This window comes from Trachurus japonicus, chromosome 8 (genome assembly GCF_045865225.1).
Source record: "Trachurus japonicus isolate A0001 chromosome 8, Traja_1.0".
Classification (NCBI taxonomy): domain Eukaryota; kingdom Metazoa; phylum Chordata; class Actinopteri; order Carangiformes; family Carangidae; genus Trachurus; species Trachurus japonicus.
In genome coordinates, this window is record NC_140914.1 from 3,929,522 (window position 1) to 3,948,608 (window position 19,087).

A 19,087-nucleotide genomic window follows, 5' to 3' on the forward strand; every position below is an offset into this window, starting at 1 on the left:
ACACTGACTCACACACACACACACACACACACACACACACACACACACACACACACACACACACATACAGTAGGCTATGTTAACAGTTTTTATTTCTCATGTCGGCGTTTTGTCCTAAAACTGTATATTTTTGTGTTAGTCAATCTCCAAACGCCGCCTCAGAAAAAACTTTTTTTTTTTGCCTCAGAAAAATCTAAACGGATTTTTAGTGAAACGATGACGTCATAGCCTCAGCTCTCTAACCTGTAACCTGAACCACACCGCTGCACGTAGAAACAATAACAACAACAATGTCAGACTAGTGTAAAGCTTTTTAAAGACAAAGCAGAACCAGATGTTTTAGTAAAAGTGTCGGTGTGGACAGGGCCTGAGTCAGACTGAGACAACAGGGAGTAGCTGTCCTCCTGCTGTCCCCCCTTTAGTCTCAGTAGTTCACTCTGACTCTTCTTCCCTCCACACTTCACAGGGACTGACACTCACAGACTTTAACGGTGAAGAATAATAATAATAATGTTGTTTAACACTCACCTAACGCAGCTTCACTCTTGCTCCTTCATGTCTTAAAATGGAGTCTGAACTTAATAGTTCCACTTTCTCTGGGCCTGTTTCCTTCCTCTTTGTGTTTACAGGAAAAAGCTGACACTGGAAAACTAATGTCTGAGAAAACAGGAACAGATTTTACATTTTATAAATGTTGAAAGTTACTGTTGAGTTGTACTTGTTAATTTTCAGAACAAACAATAACTCTGTTTATCTTTACAGTAAAACGTTCTGCAGTTCCTCACTCCGACCACAGGGTGGCCTGTTTCTGCAGACGTCACCACAATAAAGGTTAATTCCCACAAGTGAAGAGCATACTTACACAGAAATGGAGCCGAAACATTTCAACAAGGTCATCTGTATAAAACAAAAACAAACAGCTAAAACAGTTAATAATGCACTATATTTAATGTCTTGTTTTGATTAATGTCTTGAATTATTATTAATCTTCTGTTTTATGTTTTTATATTATTGTACTTTGTGTAGGCTAATTATGTGTTAATTTATATGATGTCCTTTTAGTATTGTATGTTGTTAATTTATCCCCCGACCCCCCAAAACAAAGTAGGCAATTTTTTTTTTTTTTTTACGAACTGATGAAGCCCCTTGGATAAGAGGCGAAACTTCTTCCCAGACAAGTAAGTCCAGCTGCCTACAATTCAATTTGCCCAGAAAAGAACGATGACCTGGATGAATGAGAATATCCATAGACAAAGTATAGGCTAAATAAAAAATGATAATACATACGTAGTCTAAGAAAAAAAAAGGTGGAAAAGTCAGGGGGTTAGGGGGCCCACTTTAGTTTTCTTTCAGGGGGCCCAGAATTCCTAGCAACGGCCCTGCATAGGTGGTGTGTAGCTAGCGGAGTCAGTATTTAGATTTAATGTGTTTTTAAGTTGATATTATCTATGTGAACTTCAGCTAAAACTAAAACCCACTCCACATATGATTCAGACCAGTGGTAAATATGTTAACCAGCTAAACTGTTGTTGCTGCAGCAGTTTGGTTCAGAGAACGATGGTTCCTGGTTCCAGCTGTTGTTGCAGGTGGGGCGTTAATTAGCGGTGCACCCCCCAAAACGCGCCAAAACGTCGCTGCTGCTGGAAGAGCCATGGGAAGAGCCGAGACACACGGTGAAACTCTCTCCGTTATTTGTAGATAATATGCTCTTAAAGTCCTTACTTACCATGAATATCACACACACACTGAGTGATGAGGTGGCGGCCATGTTTAAAGTGTGTGTGACTGTGTGTTGTTTTTCTTTGTTCACGGTGAGACGAGGATTTAACGATCTCATCTCATTAGCATAGCTACATGTGTTTGTGTTGTGGCTTTGTTCTGTGTGTTTAAAGTTCATCTGCTGTGGATCCAACTGAAACTGCCACTATACGATCTCATGTCTACAGAAATATCTGATTGATTAGTGAACATTCAGTTTGAAACTGGAAACTACAGCTGCATCTCAATAAATCAGAATATCATGGAAAAGTCCATTTACAGTAGTTCAAGTCAAATAACCACAACCAAGTATTGAGTGCATATAGATGGATAAACTTTTCACAAGGACAATATTTCTGTATTAAAAATGCTTTTTTTTTTTTTTAAATAAATCTTTTGTAATATTAATTTTTTTAGAAACTGAATTTTATGTCTTCATAAAACGTAAGCAATAATGGATCTATAAAAAGTGTTAGCTTCACTTTTTGAATTGAATTACTGACATGAATAAACTTTTCCATGATATTCTAATTTATTGAGATGCACCTGTATAAATCTTATTGATTAGTGAACATTCAGTTTGAAATTGGAAACTACAGCTGCATCTCAATAAATCAGAATATCATGGAAAAGTCAATTTACAGTAGTTCAAGTCAAACAACCCATAGGCGGCCTTAGTTGGGCCCCAGCTGCCAGCCACCAAGTAAAAGACAGTAGCATACAATAATTCATCACCTAGGTTGCACCTTAACACACACACACACACACACACACACACAGAGGCCTACATCCACCACACACACGAACAGCTCCGTCCACCGGTAGGTAGGTTTTGTTTTTCCTGCTTTCCTCCTGACGTGCGCCCAGTTGTGTAACCTGATGATTGACGTCTTTCAATCACTTTCCTCCTCTTTTCTTTTCCCCCTCGGGTTAAAATGCCTCCAAACAGGCGATCTATGAGTACGTAACTAACTAACTTAACAGAGAAATAAAACACAGCGAGATCACAACTAAAATGTGGTAGGCTATTCTCTCTCATTACTTTTGTTGCCAATTTAAATTCAGAACATTGTTAAAGCCTGTAGGCTAGTTATTGATTGTGTTAAATTCCGGTTCATGTCTGAAAATGTACATAATGATTTTGCTTTTTGATGAAAACCAACTTCAGTCCTCGTTTTTTCTGCTAAGTCCTGCTGGTTTCTTGCCCTGATAGTGATTTTAACACTTAATGTGTTGTGCGTACCTGGGATGCTATGGATAGTGCGTTTACTGCGTCCTTTCAGGGTTTACAGCACATACTGTAGCTGGCAAATAATTTTATGTTTAACAAGGTAGGGCCTCATATGAAATATTGAAACGGCCCCCAGATGTCTAAGGCCGCCACACAACCAAGTATTGAGTGCATATAGATGGACAAACTTTTCACAAGGCCAACATTCCTGTATTAAAAATGCTTTTTTAAATTGGTCTTTTGTTATATTCAACTTTTTTAGAGACTGAATTTTAGGTCTTCATTAAATGTTAGCCTTTTAATTGTAATAAAGGCATGAAATGTTTCATTCTGTGTAATGGATCTATATAATGTGTTTGCTTCACTTTTTGATTTGAATTACTGACATAAATAAACTTTTCCATGATGTTCTATGCACCTGTATTAGTGAATATTATGTTTTAACTGTTAAAAATGACTGTAATTAATGAGATAAAACATTGTAGATGCAGCTAATGTGCTCCTACTGTTGTGTGCAGAATAAAATCCTGAGATGGTCTCCAACAACGTCCTGTTTCCTGTGAGGTGAGTGGTGCCAGTGGGTTGCAGTCTGCTACAGGTGAGTGTTGGTGTCTGTCAGCAGCTTCAGGTAGTTGCACCAGCTACATCACTCCTGTGTGGTGGCGGCTGACGCTGCCAGACACTCTGGCTCACAGCCGGACAGTGCAACAGTGGAGACTAGCTGATTTTTAGTCTTCCATGAAATCAAAGGTCCGTCTTTGTTCAGGCTCACACGATAACCGCTCCTACTCTGTCTGTCGGTTCCATCAGCAGCCCAGTCTGCATCGCTCCCAGTAATCCCAGTTGTTCACAGTCACACTTTCTCTGACGTAATTCTTTGTCACTTTGTGCCCTTCAAATATTCCATGTGTCATGTTTCACAGTCGTCCACGGCTCTTCTGTCGGCTCTGTAAAGTACTGAGGCAGTTTATGTACAACTAGACTCAGATCACTCTGTATTTTCTGGCACCACTCACCATCACTTCTGCATCATCACTATAGTTCAACTTTGGCTTTGCATTCCTGCATGTTGAACCTTTCATGTCACAATCTGTTGTCTTGCAGGTAGATAGTTTTCAAATCTGATTATCTTGTTCTGCTTTTTGCATCAACACTCTGATACTGGTTAGGTTTGCAGCAGGAGAAAATATCTCCTCAAAGACTTCACACCCATCTTTTTACTAGGCCCTCTGGCTACATACTGGGCCTTGTATTTGTCAGATCTGTAGATATTTTTCTTATGACTCACTTATACACACACATTCATTATCTTCAAATATACAGTTTTGGTTCCCATTGATTCCAATACAATTAACATACAGACACTATAAATCATCATATTACAGTTATTTTTGTGAATAATCATCAACCCAAACAAATTCTTATCAATAGCAACAGCCTGGTAATAAACTATTCAGCCCATGAATTAACACTCTGCATTAAATTAATTGAATGAACTTAATTTAGGTTAAAGTTTTTTTTTTACAACAATATCACAACAAAACAAGTCATGGACCCAGCTCAAAGTGGTTTATACAATAAAATAAACAACAGTCAATATCCCCTGTCATTCAATATTTGCACACGCACACACACAAATGTACTACATGTTAAATGTAAAAGTTTAACTAACATTACAGTAATTCCTTTAGGGTTTGAGACAATACTCACCTGAAAAACACAGGAAAGAAACAGACATGCCCCACCACAATCCCTGGTCTAATTCTGCCCCCTAGTGTCCAGACAAGAGAATCCTCCTACTGGAATCACCTCTAGGTCAACAAACCATATCATACAGACATAAATAGTGTAGCTGCCATCAAAGTCATTTGTGCTTGTCTCCAAAAAAATATAATAAAATTCAGTTATATTAACACATTATGAGTTACATTTAGATAATTTATCTCCACAAATGTGGGCACACATCAGTGTAAACCTAAGCCGGTCTCTGGACTCTGGGTCTGTTGGTCCTGCTCTGTCTGTGTGAACCAGTTCTAGAGCTGCTTTGGCTCTAACTTCCTGCTCCCTGTTTCTAGTTTGGATAAACTTTCCCTGAACACACATTTAACACTGTGGGATAGGTTTGTCTCTGGTCATTTTTAGCCCAGAGCAATTATTATCAGGGTTGCCAACTTTTGGTCCTGGGCTGGAGTGAGATTCTGTTGGCGGGGGGGGGGGGGGTTGTCTATAATAATAATAATAGTTATGTTTATTGTAGTTTTTCTGTCTCTCTCTCTCTCTCTCTCACACACACACACACACACACACACACACACTATACCTGCAAACTGAGTAGGCTAGAGATGTAATAGGTGACAAAATATGTAGGCTATATCCCTCTAGGGGGGTCTGGGGGCACCCCCCCAGGAAAAAAATGTGATTTTAACATGTATTTGAAGCATTCTGGTGTACTCTGAGAAGAAAATAAAGGGAAAACACAACATTTGCTTCAGATAAGAGGGAAAAAAGCAGATCTGTGGTTCCTATCATTGTATGGCTGGAGTGTATGAAACTGGTCTAGTGGGGAGCTCTGGCTTTTGGCCTGGACCAGCCTATTGAGCCTATTAATATATGAAAGGACAGAACAGACATGTCCTGTGATTTTCAGTCTTCTACTACAGCCTGATGATACAAGTCAGGTCCTGAAATGTGTGTTTCTCTTCTGTAATAAACACTCTACATACCCATTAGGAGTTTGCAGGTATGGCCCACGTGCATGCATGCGCAGTTGCGCACACGCGTACACACACACACACACACACACACACCTGTTGCTCATAGACTGTAAAAAGAATGGACGTAGCGTCCGTGACGTCACCCATTGGTTTGGGGGAGTCTGTTTTGTGCCGCTACTACGGGGGTTTGAGCCGCGCCATGTTGGATTCTACTTGCCATATTTGGAGCGGTGCGGCCGTTGGCCGGCCGAGAGCCCGCCCACTGGCCTCGTAGCAGCGGTCGCCGGACCTGTCACTCAACGGTTCTGCGCCCTAATTGGCCAGAACTTTAAACCTAATAACAGTAAAACGGTAGAGTTTAAAAAAAATTCACCCCCCTCAGAGTGTGTGCGGGGGTAGAAACTATCGGTTGAGACCAAAAAAATGAAATGTACCAGGCTGTAAATATGTTTTTTTAAGCTGTAAAATCGGCTATTTTAACATGGGGCTCAGTTGGAGTTGCTCCCTTCTGGAGCCAGCCCCCAGCGACAGCCGAGGGGATTGCAGCTTTTTGAACGCGGAAGTGAGCTTCACTTCTCAGACCGACAACTGCCCCCTTGCTGTTGCTGCGCTGTCTCTCTCTCCTCTGCTCTCTGGACTGAGCTGCCTGGCTGTACTTTTGTGCTACCCAGTCTGCATCTTGATGTTATAGTTTTCAACGGACTGGCCCAACCAGCCCGACCGCAGGCGTCAGTTCGAGCCGCGTTCAAAAACATAACTCAGTCAGGTCAGGTTCTCGGGCTTCGCTCTCTCCCTCTTTTTTTTGGCCATCGGATTCGGACCAGGTCGGGTCCAGGCTTCAGCACCTTGCCGCTGTGGGTGGGGTGGTGGGGGGGGGGGTAGCGGATCGACAACTCCCCGTCCTACTGTGCTGTGATCACAGGCTTGAGCAGCCGTCCAATCGACACGCGGATAAGCATCGCGCACACCAAGCAGAGAGCCTATTGATGAGTGCCAAAGCTTGCTTTAATTTTTTTTTTTTTTTTTTTTTTTGCCAAATAGCTTGATTTTGGCGTGAGAATTGTTTGAGTGGCGTGAGAGCGTGAGACAGGACCTAAAAGCGTGTGACACACGCCAGATGCGTGAGAGTTGGCAACCCTGTAATATTATTATTAATTCATGTTTAAAAAATACACTTGAAATAAATAGTTTAATATTTTATATAAAAGCACTTAAAACAAAGACACACATTTAAAAATGATAAAATTGGTCAGATAGCAGAGTCAAGTCGAGGTGCAGTGAAATGCTTCATCCACTTCCTGAGTGAAGACCAGCTGGTCAGGTGAGGACAGGTGAGCAGACATGTCTGTGACTACAGTGAGTTTTAATATGTAGTCAGCTGACTGATAGACTGACAGCTGACTGACGATGACGTTTTTGCCGTAAACTGCATCAGTCCATGCTAGTGCTAATACAATCCGCTCGCTGCGATGCTAATTACTTCAGGGTAATTGGGTTAGCCTAACAGTGTTAATGGCTTTGAAGTCGTGAGTGAGAATATCTTAAATACTGCTGAGCAGCAGACATTTTCTGACTACATGCTGTGTAAAAGAAACTTATTCAATGTGTTCTGAAATACTTTTTGTAATTACTGCAGCTGGCTGTGGGTTAACACGGGTTCATATCAAATATTTACAAAAGGAAGGGTGCTCTTGCGCTTCAGCCGGGTAAATCGGTGCTCTCAGACAGGACCAGCAGGTAGGAAGGTGTACTTGGGTCACTTCACGAGGACTGAACCCAAAGAAACGACTGGAGCACTCGATACAATGCAGATATTTAATATCTGCATTGAACCGCACGGACTTAACGAGGAACTCAATTTATCATGTTTCCTTTAGAGTTGTATTACTGATTGTGATGACTAGCTATTTCTATTTTGTATATTGTTTGTGTAGCCTATTCTTGGTGGGTGGGCCTAAGTTGCCCTTTGATCAAGTATCGCCCATCTGGTGAGTGTAAGAACATCATTGGCTTACGGCATAAGCCAATGAAATGAATGAACTCCAGGGAGTGACTATATAAGCTGCTGTGTCACCCTATGTTCGGCTTACCTCTGATGAAGACGCATTGCGTCGAAACGTTAGGTGTTGTGCACCTGTATTATTATTAAATATCTGCATTGTATCGAGTGCTCCAGTCGTTTCTTTGGGTTCAGTCCTCGTGAAGTGACCCAAGTACACCTTCCTATCAAATATTTACTGTTAATACTGGTATTTCTGTAGCTAATAAAAGTTAAATGATGTTCTGAAGATTCATAGTCTTTGTAATTCATTAGAGTTTAACCGTATACAGGTGCACCGGTGAGTTAATTTTTGAGATCTCCCTTATGTATTTCACCTGTAATTGAAATGTAGTAAAAATGTCGAAAACTTAGCATCAAGTAGGCTAATTGTATCTTGACCTTGTCTCAGGTCCCAGAGTGAATGAATTTCAAAATGCCACCCTGCTGAGATCGTGGAGCCGACCTAGAGTGATCCAGAGATTTGTGAAGATTTCAACAGTTTCCAGAGAGAGAAGATGTTCCAGTGCTGGATGACGAGCCAAGCCCAGAGAGATACTGAACCACTGGCTTTCAGCAAGGAGACAGGAAACTAGGTAACACTTATGTATTCCTCCTCTTTTTCAAGAATGGTTTCACTTTACATTCATCATTTACTGTGTGTCGATATTGTAATACATTTTGTCTTAGGATTTTAAAGGTAGTGGAAAGCTCCCACCGCTCCTGTGAAAGAGTAGGCTATCCACCACAGACACAGGTAGGTGTACAACACAACTTTGTATTACAGCTCCGTTTACAAACATGTCGGCTTACTTGACGTGAACAAACCCCTCGGTGTGTGTTTGAAGCTATGTGACGTTGTCTGTGGGATGTAAACAGCCTAAACAGTGTAAGATCGGTCCGCTCCCAGTATACGCTGCCGTGGCGATATGGGGACTGCTATTAATAAACCAGCGAGCTAACTAGCCAGCTAGCTATCAATGCAGCTGCAGCTCCATGTTCTGTGTTTTCCTACCTGGACGTCACAGTCCCGCGCTTTCACCCGCGTCTCTGGGCGCAGCTGGAAAACATTTACACCACACCTTCATAATGGAACTATCATTTCCTATTTCCCCCGTAAAGGTTGTTGTTGTTGTTGCTGCTGCTGCTGCTAAATATGAATATTGCTATGTCTTGCTATGTCTCTTCATCTAGTCCTGACTCCCCATTTCTGGATTTCCCTGACAGGATGAAGAGCTTTCTCACTACTGGAATCCAACTAACACCACGCCAAGATCTCATATTTTCCTCCATTAACCTCCCACATCGTCCACCCCTCCCACTCCACCACCTCGGAAACAACCCTCGACCAAAAGTCACAGAGCCCTTCCACTTCCACTGAATCATCATATCATTGAGTCTAACTGATATGTGCCGGGTCCAGGCTGCAATACTGATATCAAGAATGTTCTTTCCCAGGAAAAGTCAGGGCCCTATGGAGTTCAGGCAGCTTTCTCAATCCCTGTGGTGATGGGTAACAGAAAAGTGATCAAACTGGTGAGAAATAAAAAGGGTTCAATTAAATCTACCAATCTAGTGAGTATAGCTTGTCAACCTCGAAACTCACCAGTGTCTCCTGTTATCTCCACAAGGTTAGCTCTACTTAATATCAGATCACTAGCCAACAAATCCTTGTTAGTAAATGACATCATTATGACCTATAATCTAGACTTCTTACTTCTTAGTGAAACATGGCTGACTGAATGTAGCTGTGCTACCATTCTCAATGAGGCTGCACCAACAAATTTCAGTTTTATGAATAAGTGTCGAAGTGGTAAGAAAGGCGGGGGAGTTGCTGCCATTTTTAAATCTGTATTTCAGTGCAAGGAAACTATATTTGGTGATTTTAGCTCTTTTGAATATCTCTGTTTTTTAGTAAAGGGTGATCCAAAAGTTCTCTTCCTAATTATTTACAGACCACCAAGATACCCAGGAAAATTCTTTGATGAGTTTGCCGAACTGCTGTCAGTTATCTGCACTGACTACAACTTTTTTTTATCATAACAGGGGATTTTAACATTCACATAGACAATAACATGGACACAAATGCCAAAGAACTTTGCTCTCTTCTTGACACTTTTGGCCTCTCCCAACATGTGAAAGGGCCCACACACACCCGAGGCCACACTCTGGATCTGGTTATCTGTAGAGGTGTTGACATTACATCTGTTGATATCAAGGACTTGGCTCTTTCTGATCATTTCTGTGTGTTCTTTGACTTACAGATAACTCCGGACATGCAGTTACCCTCTGTATCTGTTAGGAAAAGGTTCATAAATGAGAATACCAGTGTTAAGTTTATGGAGGCTATAGTCATGTCACCAACTGTGAGTGCAGAGACAGTTGATGAACTCCTGGATAATTTCAACTGCAAAATCTCAAATGTCATTGATACCATTGCACCTATTAAAACTAAGATGACCTTGGCCAGACAGAGAACACCATGGAGGAACACTTTGATGGTAAAGGCTCTGAAAACAGAATGCAGGCAAGCTGAGCGTAAATGGAGAAAAACTAAACTTCAAATCCACCATGACCTCTACAAACAAAGTCTTTGTAATTTTAACCATGGGCTATTCAAGGCTAGACAGCAACACTTTACTGAAATGATTAATAAGAATATCGACAACACTTGTGCTCTGTTTGCTATGGTTAATAAGCTTACAACCCCCCCCAAAAGAGATAGTTTCAGAACTCTTTTCCACAGAAAAATGCAATGAATTTGCTTACTTCTTCAATGAAAAAATCAAATCCATAAGGCTAAATATCAACACAAATCAGCAAAATAATACAATGATGCAATCCCTAAAACCACCTAGGAATAAATCAACTGTAATGTCAGAGTTTAATACAGTTGACCAAAAAACCTTAGAGGAAACAGTTCAGCATCTTAAAACATCGACATGTTGTCTTGACACAATACCATCTGACTTTTTTAAAACTATTATAAGCTCTGTCCAAACAGATCTGCAGCAAATAATAAATTGCTCACTTCAATCAGGCACGTTTCCTAAACCCCTGAAAGTAGCTGTCATCAAGCCACTCTTAAAAAAGAGAACATTGGATACTACCATTTTAACCAATTACAGACCCATCTCAAATCTTCCCTTTATAGCCAAGATCGTTGAGAAAGTGGTATCCATGGTAGTGGAGAGGAGCTGGACCGTCACCACACCGCTCCTCTCTAACAAACAAACAAAAGGAAGCAGTGCTGAGAACCGGACACCCCTCCATCCTGACCTACAGCCTTTTCTTTTTTTTCTTATTTTGTTGCGTATTTGTCACACTTAGGCTAAATGTTTAAAATAATCAAACAATTTTCAATAAAAGGCCAGCCACACCCTGAAGAAGGCTTCTGCCGAAACGCGTGGGCTGTAACCCACTCAAATGTTTTATTTGATATAGCCATTGTATAAATAAAGGCTTTTTATTATTGAGGAAGAGTGCCTTGGATTTTCCTTTTTTTGTTCAATAAAAGGCCTTGAGATATATTATAAATACTAATTAAACATTAAAGTGAATCACTCATCTAACGACCCCACAGATTTATTTGTTGAACTATAAACAACCACATGAACTTCACATGTGATTCACATGTGAAATATTTTGCACATGGGGAACATGTGGTTTTGGAAATTTTATGTGAATCATTTTTACCATTTTTTGCATGTGCTCTACATGTGAGCACGTGTTACCATGTAGAGCAGGTGTACCACATGTGGAAAATGGGTTCACATGGGAATTCACATGTAATTCACATAAAATTGGGCCAAAACCACATGTTAAAGGTTATAGCTACAACTTTTTCATCAAAAGGATTAATTTTTCAAAAATAATGCATCCAGAGAATGTCTAGAGGGGTGCAGAATAAAAGTATTAATTTTACTGATTTAAAAAAAAATAGTATATAAGTAATTGTTTAATAAATTTTGGCGGGTCTGAAATATATAAATATTTACATCTGGTTACATTGGCAACGTCGGCATGGAATGATCTCTGTGGCAACAGCATTAGAACGTTGATGTCATGTGTAACTGGCAACCAGTAAAACTGAAGGTTGGAGTGAGAGCAGGCAGTGTGAGTTCTACACCTACTGGCCAGAAGGAATTAAACTTGTAGCTATCACCTTTAAGTTCATATGTTTTTTCTGTAAGGGATTGATTAAACAACAGACTGATGAAATCACAACAACCATGAGATTTGATTTGTTTAAAAAAAAAAAAAAAAAAGTATTACAATATGCCGTCAGCCAAGGTTTAGAATTATATTCACATTTTATACAAAGATATAGATGTAGATGGAGACCAGACCTGACTTTTAGACTCACATTAGAGCAAATACATAAAAAGACAAAAGATATAGTGAGACTTTGAATTGTGAAAGTGTAAAAAGCAAAGGTAAATATCCAATATACATTGATTCATTGATTATAATACAAAAATAAATAGTGTTTACTTGTTGGGCAAAGACTAAAATAATGTGGCGCCTTAAGCAGCTGGTAAATCTGTGAATTACAGTGTCCTGTAAGGGACAAACAGTCAAACAAACAAACAAACACTGAATAATGTGGAAATGGGCTGCAGTTCTTCACCACACCACAAGATGAAGCTGATTAATCAGAATGAATGAAGAAGAAAACAAGACAGAGGTGGAGGAGGAAGAAGAAGAGGGGGAGGAGGAGGAAAACTGTGTAACATTATTCATTGCTGTCAAGGTATTATTGTAATGTTGTCATTATTTTTATTTTTTATGTAACCCTGGTTTCTGGATGGGTAGCGTGCCAGGACCGTGGGTATTGCGGGTTACAAGGGTGAAAATACTTCTTCAATAAAAAGGCACCGTTACGGCAGGACAGGAAGAGTTTATTTTACTTCACTTACAGGTCAGGTTCAACGATGAGGCAACGCACACGAGGGGCAGAGCTAGAACCATAGACATATATACATAGACGCCGCATTGGCTGTGGAGCGACGTGCCTACGCGCCGCCATATTGGAACAGGACTGACAGCGGCAGCAGTGCATACAGCTATGGGGAAAAGAGGAACTCCTCAACCTCAAATTCGCTGAATTTTGGACCGATTTCCAAACGGTTTGATTTGTTAAAAACGTCAGACATGTAGGTATGATACAGGATGCTTGGATATTTTGAAAATGCTGGTTTTACTTTTTTTTCCTATGCTATCAGCAGACAAGCTTAGGAAAATATACCAGACTTCGGTGCCGCATATGGATGTGTTAATAAGGGGAACATAAAAAACAGATCTTGTAGAATCACTTTTCAGAGGTCAGATGTAAGTAAAGGATAATATATAGTGAGCAGCAGGTTGTTATATAGTGAAATAAACCCAGGACGGACAGAGCCCCTCAGCTCTGAGTCCAGGTTCCATTCTAACCAGCTCACTACATCATCCTGCCTATTACACAGCTGCTTACTGGTGAAATAACTCATTTGAGACAAAATGTTGGTTAAAATGCGACGTTATTAATCTATAAATTACCTCTGAAAAAGAAAACTACCGGCACGGTTTAACAAGCGGCGTCCCTAGCAACGGCCCGGTTACGTGGTGCTGGTGCTCCGGTTGATGAGGGGCAGCTGTCTGTCTGCTGCCTGTGTTGTGGTTGTGTCCCGAGAGCAGCCCACGTGAATTTGTTGCCGTCGTCAGTATCGGTACCGGTACAATGCAATCATCGTTGCTGGTGCCGAGCAAAGTGTGTTTTGTGTGTTGTCAGAGCTCTGGAGGGGAGGCTGGCTGGCTGACCAGTACGAGGCACTAATAATAATAGCCTATAATATAATAATATATACCCTTAAAAAAAAAACCTTAAATAAAGACCGGATCTACATATTTATCATGTCTGACATTTGTTACAAACAAACCCTGTGAAAATAGCTTGACAATTGAGCGAATTATGATCACTTTTACATCATACCTCTATGGAAGTAATGCACTGCAGGAGTGAGTAGTCCTGTTCCAAGATGGCCGCCCTGTAGGCACGTCGCTCTAGTGGAAGGCAGTAGCTGCGTTCCGATCCACAGTTTACTTGGACAGAGCCCCCTACTCCCTACTCCCTGCACAGGGAATCTGCCGTAGGAAACTTCATTTAACCGATATTACACCAATCGGAACACCCTGCAACGTCACAGCTGTTTCCGGTCGAGTTCAAAAATAAAGTTTTTAAGTTTCAAAATGTTTCACGCCACTATCACCGTTTAGACAGATCTGAAATTATTTAAAGCCTCTGGAAACCCAAATCCACCAAAGCCTCCTAACCATGTATTTTAGGGTCTTATGTACATATTATTAAACATGTAAAAATAATTAGAAAAAAGTTTCCATCCAAATTGAAAATATTTGTCTTTTAAGGTTTTGTACAGTAGGTTTGAATTGGGCGGAGTTATCTCTGGGATTTATCACGCAATAAATCCTACCCACTCATAAATCGCCACGTCAGTTCTCTCACCCAGCCCCCCAGTGGCGGCGAACAAAACCGTTCTGCTAACGGTCGCTCCTCCACTCCTCTCAAGTCCTCACAACCAGAGCCATGTCAACCCGAGTTGTGTGTGTGTGGCGATTAGCTTTTAGCATTCATTAGCTTTCCAGCGCGACCTGCCCTGTCTGTCTGTCAGTGCCCACAACTCCTCACATCTCCTCTACATGCAGCCGATACAGCCGTTTCTTTTATGTGTGTGTGTGTGTGGGGGGGGGGTGTAAATCCGCGATCAGCATTTAGCCTTTATTAGCTTTCCAGCGCGACCTACCTTGTCTGTCTGTCTGTCTGTCTGTGTGTGTGCCCACAACTCCTCACAACTCCTCTCTACATACAGCCGATACAGCCGTTTTTTTGGGGGGGTGAGGGGAGGGAGGGAGGGAGGGTGTGTGTAAATTGGCGATTAGCTTTTAGCATTTATTAGCTTTCCAGCGCGACCTGCCTTGTCTCTGTGTGTGTGTCTGTCAGCCCCTCCTGGCGCTCACACAGACATGAGTGACGGTTAAAAGCTTCTTTTTTTCTGTGAGACTACAACCAAAGACGGTTATGACGCTCCAAAACGAAGCTGGTAGTCTAGTTAGCTGCTAAATAGCATCAATCAATCGATGCACGTCCTCCGGTGAGGACTTTTTTTTTTTTAACGGTCGCCATTGACGTGTTGCTATGACAATGGAGCTGTCAATCATAGCGTTATCTGCCACGCCCACACTGTCCTGACCAGTGGCATCAATAGTGCCTCAATAGCAAAATGAGCTGTTTTTAAACAAGGTTTTCTAATAGTTATGAATAGTTATTGTCACTCAGACTTTTGTGGATGCTTAATGAGGCACTTGACTTTGATATAATATAAGCATTTTTACCATATATAGTCAGGTTTCCAAAGGCTTTAAGAAACATTACTATTTCTGTGTGCACAAGCAAAGCAGTTTTGTGTTGCAATGCGTGGTGTTTATTCAGTTTGGGGGTATCAGGATGTGTAGACAGCATCAGTGGCTCAGCTGACAGGAAAGCTAACGGCTGTTGCTAAGCTAACGGCGGCAGCTAAGCTAACGCAGCTAAGCTAACAGGACGTCAGCTGTTAAAACCCTCCCGTTGTCGGACACGACATGAAACTACTCTTGTTAGCTCAATCAGGTTGTAACTAAGATATTCGCCGGAAAAAATATTTTTTCATGGACCGTTTATTGAGCCACTGAGCTATTAAAGTTAGACAGGTAACCGTTAGCCCTACCAATTTACGTAACGCACGTAAACGGACCGCAATGGCTGATGGGTAATATCGGTTGTCAACATCCGGTGAACTGGGCGAAGTGAGGAACCGTTGTTCACTCCTTCCCTGCACAGTTCACAGTTCCCTTCAAACTGCTCCCTGCGGTTTGGAACCACACTTAACATGGCGGCACACCCTGTGCAGTCCACTGCGCAGGGAACTAAAGGTCGATCGGAACGCACCCAGTGTCGCTACCCGATCTGCGACGCTACCCGATCTGTGACAGCCACGTACGGCAACTCCACTTGGACAAACTTAGTTGAATTGACTTAGGATCACTGCCCTATGTGCGTCGCCAGAGACGGTTTATCTCTTTATTTATTTTTAAAAATACTTTATTAGTAATGTAAATTGAGGGTTGGTTGTGGTGGTCTGGATCTTGATGCTCAGAAAACAGGAACACAGGCGGACTTTTAATGTTTACTGTCCTCTTTTCTCGCCGGCCTCATCACCATGACAACCACAAACAATCACAACTACCACAACACTCACTGAATAAACGAGTCTGCCGCGGCTGTCTTATGACGGACCTCCGCGGTTTTTATTTTATTTTATTTTATTTTTTAATCATTTTCACAGTACCGTATTTTAATTTCACAGAACTTTAAAGGGATAGTTCAACATTTTGGCAAATTGGCCCATTGCCATAATCGCTATAGTCATAGCAGTAGGTTCATTACCTTTAATTGTAGGTGTAAGCTATTTTCAGTACGGCGGAGCGCAGCAGCTGGCTGCTCAGAGCTACGCTATGGAGGCTAAGGGAATTTCTTGGTTTCCCTCATTAAACTCATCAAATTCAACATCCCAAAACTCCACAGCGCTTTTGTAGACAAGTTGTGAGCTGCACAACCACCACGCTATGAGATAATGACGGAACGATACGAAACGGAGCCGTTTTCGAGGTAAATACAGGGTAAATACGGAGACTGCTTGCTGAAAAACTGTCCCTGAACGCAACGCGCATCAGCGGTTTTGTATGAATTTACCTCGAAAACGGCTCAGTTTCGTATCGTTCCGTCATTATCTCATAGCGTGGTGGTTGTGCAGCTCACAACTTGTCTACAAAAGCGCTGTGGAGTTTTGGGATTTTGTATTTGATGAGTTTAATGAGGGAAACCAAGAAATTCCCTTAGCCTCCATAGCGTAGCTCTGAGCAGCCTGCTGCTGCGCTCCGCTGTACTAAAAATAGCTTACACCTACAATTAAAGGTAACGAACCTACTGCTATGACTATAGCGATTATGGCAATGGGCCAATTTGCCAAAATGTTGAACTATCCCTTTAAGCATGTACGCAAATCGGGCAGTGCCCAAATGAAGTTTGTCCAAGTGGAGTTGCCGTAGGCAGCTGTCCAAGATGGCGGCCGGTCTGCGCATGCGCAGACCAGTTTTGTCACAGATCGGGTAGTGTCGCAAATCGGGTAGTGACAGCCAGCAGTCAATGCGGCGTCTATGTATATATGTCTATGGCTAGAACTCTCTCTGGAGCGTCTGTATAACCGGTCCCCACCAAAACAAGGGCAAGCGGAACCAACATCATACTACTCATACTTTCTCTCTATCTTCTAAACATCTCTGCAGGGAAAACACTGAGGGTGATAATAAAATATTATAGACTAAATTAAATAATTAAATTAATAATACCTCATAATATAAACACAAAATAAAACCAATGACATGACGTAATATAATACAAATAATGCTAAGGGTAATAACATAAAATGTATAATAATTAAAATAATAAACACATAATAATCTACACGGTTACATTTATTTTATTTAAGTTGTTTTTTGTGTAACAACATTGTTAACGGATTGTGTCGTTCACACCAGTAGCGCCGCGGCCGCCTCGCACCCTGCAGCGATCATTTCGGCGTCTGGTCTATTTTCTACTATTAGCCAGACAGGAAGTCACACAAAGAAACAACGGGAGAATCCGGTTAATTTTCTAAATTAAAACCATTTTCAAAATAAAACACTGCGATTAACAAATGCAATGATGTGAACGGGAGGGCTCGGCTCCAGCTCGCACATGATTTTCGTGGCTTGGCGCTTCACAGCGATTCCACAGCCGGTGTACCACGCCTCCTCTGCAAAGACCCCCCCCCCCCACTTTGAGATCAGATGAGTCCAGAGACAGTGATGATCTCTGTCAGGTCCAGAACACACAGGGAGGATGGTGGACTGGACTCTGAGAGAGACAGTGGAGCTGCTCTCAGGTCAGTTCAGGAGGTTCAGGACTGAAGAAGGGAAGGTTACCATCTGTTAAGAGAAGCAGAGGACAGAATGTGATGGATCAGTGATTGTCTCTCTCTGCTCTGATTGGCTGACTGTTGTCTCTGTTATTGTCTCGGTGATGAAAGCAGCACAGACTGACTCCGCCCCCCTACTGACCTCACAGCCTCCAGTCTACAGTCTGGACTCTTCACAAGATCATCCAGATCCTTCACATCTGAAGACTTCAGGTTGTTGAGGCTCAGGTCCAGGTGTCTCAGGTGGGAGGGGTTGGACTTCAGAGCTGAGACCAGAGAAGAACAGCTGATCTCTGACAAACTGCAGTCCCTCAGTCTGAATAAAGAATAAAAGAAGAAGATAAATTCATTGATAACTGAGGAGATGTGTCCTGATCAATAACCAGACAAGTCTTGATCAATAATCAATAGAGGGACTTTGTCCTTATGTTCTTGTGGATCATCAGCATGTGGCCTTCTACACATATCATCCACATGTCAGCACAGATTCATCAGCTGCTGCTGACCTCAGCTCAGTCTGTCAATATACAATCAATATCTGATCAATACCTGTTGGACTAAACACTGACTACAACTCTCTGATTTAGAGATTCTGATTCTTTTAGACAGATTTATATTTGTACCATTTCATGTCACTAACTTTGTATTTTTATTCTTCTTTCTGTTATTATTATCAATAACTGTATTGATCAACTGGTATCAGGGTTAAATCAATAAACGACTAACAGCACAGGGGTCAATGACGTGATGAAACCCAGTGTCAAGTGGTGTAACTTGGTTTTTTGATGAAAATCTGAATAAAAAGGGAAAATAAATCTGGACTCAAATGAGGAATTAATACAACTCTGTGTTTCTGGACTCATTTTACATCATTTGTCACAGATTATTTAGAAGAAGAGTTTTTTGTTTTTAGGACATGTCCTGCTCAAGATGCATTAAAATCTAAATATAGAAACACTGAAAAAATCTATTTCAATTTAATGTTTTCAGAAGAAAGTATATATTTATTAATTCACTTTAATCCACTGTAGGTGGATCAGATACAACAGTCAGTGAACTGACCTCAGAGTCTCCAGTCTACAGTCTGGACTCTCCAGAAAACCACTCAGATCCTTCAATCCTGAATCCTGCAGGTCGCTGTAGCTCAGGTCCAGGTGTCTCAGGTGGGAGGGGTTGGACTTCAGAGCTGAGACCAGAGAAGAACAGCTGATCTCTGACAACCTGCAGAACTCCAATCTGAATAAAGAATAAAAGCAGTGAGTTGAGAAAATCAAAGTCCAACAGCTGAAGCAACAGG

The 19,087-nt window shown here is 41.4% G+C and overlaps 1 protein-coding gene across 1 annotated transcript in view; it reads right to left on the reverse strand.

The window, feature by feature from the left end:
- LOC146982365 (NACHT, LRR and PYD domains-containing protein 3-like) overlaps nt 1-19,087 on the reverse strand; it is a 66,094-nt gene that overhangs the window by 29,121 nt on the left and 17,886 nt on the right. Inside the window, exons 5-6 of the mRNA XM_085785515.1 lie at nt 18,853-19,026; nt 17,933-18,106 (exon numbers count right to left, since the gene is read on the reverse strand). Coding sequence (XP_085641641.1) covers nt 17,933-18,106; nt 18,853-19,026 — 348 coding nt within the window. The remainder of the gene's footprint in view (nt 1-17,932; nt 18,107-18,852; nt 19,027-19,087) is intronic.